At 36.5% G+C, this 7203-nt stretch overlaps 2 protein-coding genes across 2 annotated transcripts in view; one reads left to right on the top strand and one right to left on the bottom strand.

Annotated features, from left to right (window-relative positions):
• LOC119426753 (myomesin-1) overlaps positions 1–6311 on the top strand; it is a gene marked incomplete at its 3' end in the record, with an annotated part of 8406 nt that extends 2095 nt beyond the window's left edge. Inside the window, 12 exon segments of the mRNA XM_037694334.1 lie at positions 201–245; positions 369–505; positions 596–740; positions 2798–2857; positions 3077–3144; positions 3240–3353; positions 3427–3514; positions 3589–3627; positions 3712–3817; positions 5498–5661; positions 5877–5913; positions 6289–6311. Of these exon segments, the coding sequence (XP_037550262.1) occupies positions 201–245; positions 369–505; positions 596–740; positions 2798–2857; positions 3077–3144; positions 3240–3353; positions 3427–3514; positions 3589–3627; positions 3712–3817; positions 5498–5661; positions 5877–5913; positions 6289–6311 (1026 nt within the window).
• Positions 1–7203, bottom strand: part of LOC119426758 (tyrosine-protein kinase yes) — an 83014-nt gene that overhangs the window by 42705 nt on the left and 33106 nt on the right. The window lies entirely within an intron of this gene.

Raw genomic sequence — 7203 nt, 5'->3', positions numbered from 1 at the left:
TCTATCTATCTATCTATCTATCTATCTATCTATCTATCTATCTATCTGTCTGTCTGTCTGTCTGTCTGTCTGTCTGTCTGTCTGTCTGTCTGTCTGTCTGTCTGTCTGTCTGTCTGTCTGTCTGTCTGTCTGTCTGTCTATCTATCACTGAGACTAGTTGATTTTTTTCAAAATTGTATGAATCTTGTCTCATTCATCAGAGTTGAAGAGGCTGCTGGAGGTCAGTCACGACCACAAATTCCCCAGTAAGTGCTTCACAGCTCGCCAAACATGGGGATGATTAAAAAGAATTAGAATAATAATGTAATTGATTGTCATTTATTTTAAGCTGACTCATAGTTTTTTTTTCACTTGCCTCTTTTCACCAGTTATTCCCCTGAAGTCAGACTTGGCAGTGGAGCTGCTGGAAAAGGGAAAAGTGCGCTTTTGGCTGCAGGCAGAGAAGATCTCAGTGAATGGCAAAGTTGATTACGTATTTAATGACAATGTTCTCTCTCAAGGAGAGGTCAGTAAGAATCTGAGTTAAAGCTTAGCACTTTTTTGTAAAACAACTTAAAAACTTGGTCTTTTTTATTGATTGTTTTTGTTTTTACAGAAATACAAAATGAATTTTGACAAGAACACGGGTGTGATTGAGATGCTTATGGAGTCTCTGACCCCAGCAGATGAGGGCACATACACCTTCCAGATGACAGATGGGAAAGCTACAAACCAGTCCAGCTTGGTACTGATTGGTGATGGTATGTTCAGTCAAAGAAATAATCTCAAACTATTCATATTATTTATATAACACCAGTTCACAACAAATGTCTCAGGGCACTGTACAAAAACATTCCTGTAACACTTTACAATAAGGTACACAAAATTACTAGGGAAGGCCTCAGGAATTACTCAGGAACAAATCAGGAGCTAATGGGTAGTTAACCAGTACTTACTGGGGAACACACAGTCAAGCCTTATTAGGGGACTACTGGTTTGTTACCACATGAACAAACCAGTAGGTAATGGTCAGGTAATGACTGGTTCCTCAGTAAGTACTTGGTATGATGCTTCACATCAGTGACCAAAATAATAGCCAGGCAGTGATTTAGTACTCAGTAAGTGATAGTCAGACATAGTTAAGATGACGCCAGTACAAGATTATGAAATTGATGTCTTTCATCAATATGTTTACAAAAGAGAAAAGTCTATAAAATAAGTAATTACTGGAAAACAGGATTTTGACAATTATGAGCTGTGACCTCACGTGCAGGGTTTATTCAGAACCCACATGTAGTTCCCTAACAAGACTTGACTGTGTGTTCCCCAGTAAGTACTGGTTAACTACCCATTAGTTCATGATTAATTACTCTTCATTTACAAGGTAACTAACCAGTAGTCCCCAATAAGGCTTGGCTGTGTGTTCCTCAGAAAGTATTGGTTAACTACCCATTAGCTCCTGATTCGTTCCAGAGGCGTTCCCTAGTAGCTAATCAAAATTTGTGTACCTTATTGTAATGTTACCACATACATTATAAAATGCCAATTATTAAAAGTCGCATCTCCATTACGTCACAGCCAGCCATCCTTGGTAAGCACAAAGGTGAAAGTATTTTAACAAGAAGAAACCTCCAGCAGAACCAGGCTCAGGATGGGCAGCCATCTTCCTTGACTGGCTGGGGAAAGAGGGGACAGGAAAGCAAACAAGACAGATAAACACAAAATGGCTGGTCAAGGTTTATTTTTTATGGGAAGAAAGACAAAAAGAAACATGTTAATGATAGAAATAATTACTGTAAAAATACAGGCATGAATGGTAGGGTGAGTAAAGACAGCAACAGATTGACAACAAATATGTAGAAGTTTTTGACTTATATTTCATGTTTATGATCGAACGTGCCCATTTTTTAAATGTTAAAAAAGCATACATAGAATTTTTAAAAATCATCCCAATTCGTGATGTAACTATTTTATTCCTACAGAACCCTCTGATCAGGCTGCAGTGACTATTTAAAGTGTTTTGACTTGAAAGACAAGCTTTAGGAACAGGGTTTTGTCTTACAGACAAAAAGTCAAGGAAAAGTAGTGACTTTCACGATGCTTTTACTGGTAGCTGGACATGGGTACCAGTGACTCCCGCAACCCAAAAAGGAAGAAGCAGGTAAAGATGATGGATGGATGATGGATGGTACGATAGGCTTGATTTGGACAGTGGAAAAAAGATCACAGCACTGACTTTTTCTCAACACTGGATGGCAGTAAAATGTTTTATTAATTGTGTTACAGTTGAGCTCGAAAACCAAACTACAAATCTATGTACATGGGTCTATTGTGCATACATTTTTGTCTTTCTCATAAAATAGAAGGCAGAATATTTAAAACACAGAAAAACTTAGTGTGTTAAAAAACATTTTTCAAACCCAATGATAGATCATCTTTAATTTTGTACAACTCAAACCACTTTAAAGTTTAGATTGATGAGAACTTGGATTTTTGGACATAACTCTTTTCACTTCGTTTTCACTCATTTGATTAATTTAAATTTCTCTAATAGTTTAAACTAAACATGTTTTTGTTATATTCTTTCAAATAATAACCTACAAATGATTTGACCACTGAAGGCGCTCCAATAAATAAAACAAGCACCACTTTTTTTTTCAGCTGACGTTTTTAGAATGATTGCAGTGGGCTGCCATAGTAGTGCGCTGTTATGTCCCCTGTTGACTAGATTTGTTTGGGCCCAGGAGAAATCATCAGATTTTAAGGCTAGATTTGGATAAATTCATTTAAAATCACTTTAAACTTCTTTTTTTCACAGTGTTCAAGCAGCTGCAGAAAGAATCAGAGTTCCAGAGAAAAGAGTGGTTCAGAAAGCAAGGTATGAAACATAATTAACTAAAATATCTTTGTCTAGGAATGTTTTTCTTTATTCATATATTAAACAACAAAGAGCAGCAAAAATATGAACTATATCTTCCAGAAGAAGGCTGGAGCAGGCCAATTTTCATCATTATTGCCTAAAATGTCCTCGTGATTAAATTAAAATATAATAAAATAATATAAAATGTGCATTCTGACCTCTGTGTGTGTTTTCCAGGTCCTCACTTTATTGAAGGTTTGCGTTATGAGGTCACTCCAGAGTGCTGTGTAATACTGCAATGCAAGGTGAGAAGACATTTTCTTTAAAAAATGATTCCACTCTGATTTGTTTCCCGAGTGTCTTCCTTCTGAAACACCCCCCTGCTGCTGCTGCACCTCAGGTAGGCAACATGAAGAAAGAGACTTCAGCTCACTGGTCCAAAGATGGACATGAGATCAAGGCGGACGAACATCTCGGCTTCACAGAGGGAGTTCTGAAACTGGAGATATCCCAGGTGAGAAAGAATGAAAAGTACAGCATGATTTATTTATTCATGTTTATATTTATTATATGCATATAATCATCAGATTTCCAAGAAGGATGCTGGTGTGTATGAGGTTGTTCTGAAGGATGAGAGAGGAAAAGACACGTCCACATTGAATCTAACAGATCAGGGTAAATTCACTAAAGTCACTCAATTAATACAACATTTAGGTGGCATTCAGTGACCCAATCTTTCTCTTCTGCAGGCTTCAAAGACTTGATGAATGAAGTTTTCAGTTTTATTGGTGAGAAAAATATATATAATGGACTTATTTTATGATCAACTTAAATATATTTATTTAAATGGTTGTTTTGTGACTGTTTTGTAGCTAATTCCTCCACTCCACTGAAGATCACAAGCACAGATGAAGGAATCCGACTCTACACCTTCGTCAGCTACTACAACGATTTACTTCAAGTCACATGGCACTACAAGTGGGTGCACCACAAATAGTTTATTCCTACTGTTGATGTGTAATTCTGCAGATAAACCTCAGAAGGACTGCAGGAATAAGTTCTGAGTTAGTTCATGCATGTTTAACTAGAGAAATTGCATTTCCTGTGAAAATGAAGTATGCTTATTGCTGAAGAACTTGCAGAAAACTAGCTGAAATTAGCTAAAAGAACATTCTGTAATCTAGCTGAAATGGAAGAGCCTAAAGCCTAAATTAGCAGAATAAAGCAAAAATAACACATATTTGCTGAATTTGGTTCAAATAAGCAGAAATTAGCACAAAAATTAGGAAATTAGCACAAAAAAAGCTAAAATTAGCACACAAAAAAAACAACTGAAAAGTAGCTAAACTAGCAGAAAGAAGCGTAAAAGCTACCAAAAATAAGTGGAGAGCACATTTTTGCTGGATTAGGCCGAAAAAGGTTGAAATTATTGCAAAAAATCTGGAATTAGTTGAAAAAGCTAAATAACATAAAACTGCTAACAGTAGCTGAAATAAATGAAACCAGCATGAATAAGCTGAAAAGAGCATAAGTAAGTAAGTAAGTAAAGCTTATTTATAGAGCGCTTATCACAGACATAAAATCACAAAGCGCTGTGACAATAAAAACCAACGCTAAAATATACAATGAATAAAACAAGCATAAGAACTTCAAGAAGCACAATAAAATCAGAACAAGCTGAAATAAGCATAAGGAGGTTAATTAGGCTGAAAGTAGCAGAAATTACCCTAAAAAACTTGAATTTATCAGAAAACAGCTGGAATTAGCTAAAGAAAATGCTATTAATGTCTCTGAAAATAAAGTACAAGTTTAAATTACCAGAAGAAAGCAAAAAGAACACATTTGACCAATTAGGCTTAAAGAAGCAGAAATGAGCACAAAGAAGTGGATATTATCTTAAAAAAAAATAATTAAACTATAAATAAATGAATAAAACCAGCTGAAAAGTAGCTTAAAAAGCAAAAAAAAAAAAAAAAAAGCTTAAATTAGAAGGAAGTGGAGAGAGCACATTTTGGCTGTATTAGGTTGAATAAAGTTTTAAATGAGTGCAAAAAATGTGGAATTAGCTGAAACGGCTAAAATTAGCATAAAACAACTAAATAGTAGCTGAAATAACATATAAAGCCAAAACTTGCTTAAATGATCTAAAAGGAGCATAATAAGCTGAAATTAGCAGAAACAAGTTAGAAGAAGTACAAAAATGTTGTGGTTAGCAGAAATAATCTAAAAGGTTCACAAAACAGCTGAAAAAACTTCTGAAATTAGCTGAAAGTTGCTGAAAAATGTTTACATTTACACAAGGAAGCTGAAAGAAGCTGACCCAGAACAAAATTAAAAGTAAAAGGATATAAACAAATCTAAATGATCTGAAGGATGTAAAATGAGCTCAATTTATTTTTCCATGAGGAAAAAGTTGTCAGAAAAGGCTAAATATTTTAAAAAGCTAAAGTTGCACTAATACTAAAAGTCACAGCACCCTTCTCCTGAATGAGCTGAACGTTTTGATATGATTTGCTGAAATAGCACAAAAATTGTGGAACAAGAAAGATGCAGAAAACTGTAAGGAAGAAAAATGGATCACAACGGTGCTTCATAAGCATTCACACTTTTATGTTTTGAGCCTAGTGCACGAGTTTCTGTGTGTCGTCTTCCTGACAGGGACTCTGCCATCGCCTTCTCTGACCGTATAAAGAGCGGTGTGGTCGGCGAACAGCTGTGGCTTCAGATCACCGATCCCACAGAGAAAGACATGGGAAAATACGCCATCGAGTTCAATGACGGAAAGGGCGGCCTCAGGAGAACCGTGGAGCTGTCTGGACAAGGTGAGCACTTCAAAACTTGACTTTGAACCCGAGCTGCACTTTAAACAGTTTTTATAATGACTTTGAATGATTCTCATAACCACTGTTTATAGGTTTTGCAGACATTTGAATCTGTTTATCATTTAGGATGTCTCATGCCAAACGATCAAACTTTTAAAGTAACCTCGTCACCACTAAACCAAACACAATGTATTTGAATGTCTTCTCTCTTCCAGCATTTGATGATGCCTTCGCAGAGTTCCAGAGGCTTAAGTAAGTTACAGCTAAGCCACACATGTTCAGCAGCTGTGTGACAATCATTAGGCTTAAACTCCGCTCATAAACTTAATTGGAGAAGGTCAAGAGGATTTTTTTTATTCAAACAGAAAATTGGTTTGAAAGGGTATAAATATCTTACCTGTGGTAGATACCTCTTTGAACATCTCTTTACCTTCTTAAAACAACTCAAACTCCTTATAAAGTGGCTGGTTAATGCACAGTGCTTAATGTATATTTAGCTCAACACAACCAACAGAGGTACATTTATTTAAAGAAAATAAATGTGAAATTTATAACACAGATTGTCTATTTATACGTCTGATTCACAGCATTTTTGATCTAGTTTGTTTTTTCTTTTTTTCTCCAAAGATCTGCAGCTGTGGCAGAAAGAAGTAAGTGAAATGCGATCATTAGTGCCTGATCAAATGTGGCCTTTCAACATATTTAATTTCCCTGATAAATAGAAGTAATGAGAACCAAGACAGGAAGTGCAGCTGGATTCTGTTTAAAAATTTGGATGTAGTTACTGTGGCTTTTATCCACTAACGATAGCATTGAAATTAATTTGAATAGACATAACTTGAATTAACCTTATACAGTTTAGCGTTCAATAAATTGATGGTTCAGATATTCTGAACTGAAGTTCTCTGGTTACTACACCTGTCATGAACCAGAGGCCGGATCGCAAACAACAACAACAACCACTGAGAGGGTTAAAAGATTTATTGTGAAATAAAGTAAAACTCTGGAGTAGGTCCGGTTCTGGGCTGGTTCCGATCTTCTGATTGGTAGTTCGTGATTGGGTAGTGTTGTAGTGGCGGGCTGCCAGTAGAAGTAGAACTGATGTTAAGGTCCACTGGAACGGAGTCCAACAGGCTTGCAACTAAAAGATAAAGGTTAGTAGATGCAGGGGGAAAGAGACTAATTGGGGAAATGAATCTGTGGGAATCAGATTCAGGGATAAGGATAAGTCCGTGAAACAGAATGAGCTTGACCTTTAATCCGTGATCCAAAAAACAGTCAGAAGGGAAAGGCAGAGTTCATACCGTGAAGTCAGTTGTTCAGCAGAAGTATCCAGTACGTGATCCAAAAAGAGAGTCAAAAAACAAGAGCATGAGTCGGTACCTGATCAGATGAGCAAAAGCAGACGAGGGCTGAGGCAAAAGCGTGGTCGTGGTCAAGGCAAGGGTCATGAACGTGATGAGTCAATCAATGGAATGCTGGAAAGTCTACTGCTGATGAGACAGGATAGAGAATCTGGCCCAGACTGAGAGGAATGAGTGA

Source organism: Nematolebias whitei, chromosome 20 (assembly GCF_014905685.2).
Source record: "Nematolebias whitei isolate Nwh7 chromosome 20, NemWhi1, whole genome shotgun sequence".
In the NCBI taxonomy this organism is placed as follows: domain Eukaryota; kingdom Metazoa; phylum Chordata; class Actinopteri; order Cyprinodontiformes; family Rivulidae; genus Nematolebias; species Nematolebias whitei.
This window is presented reverse-complemented; position numbering and strand designations above follow the sequence as displayed.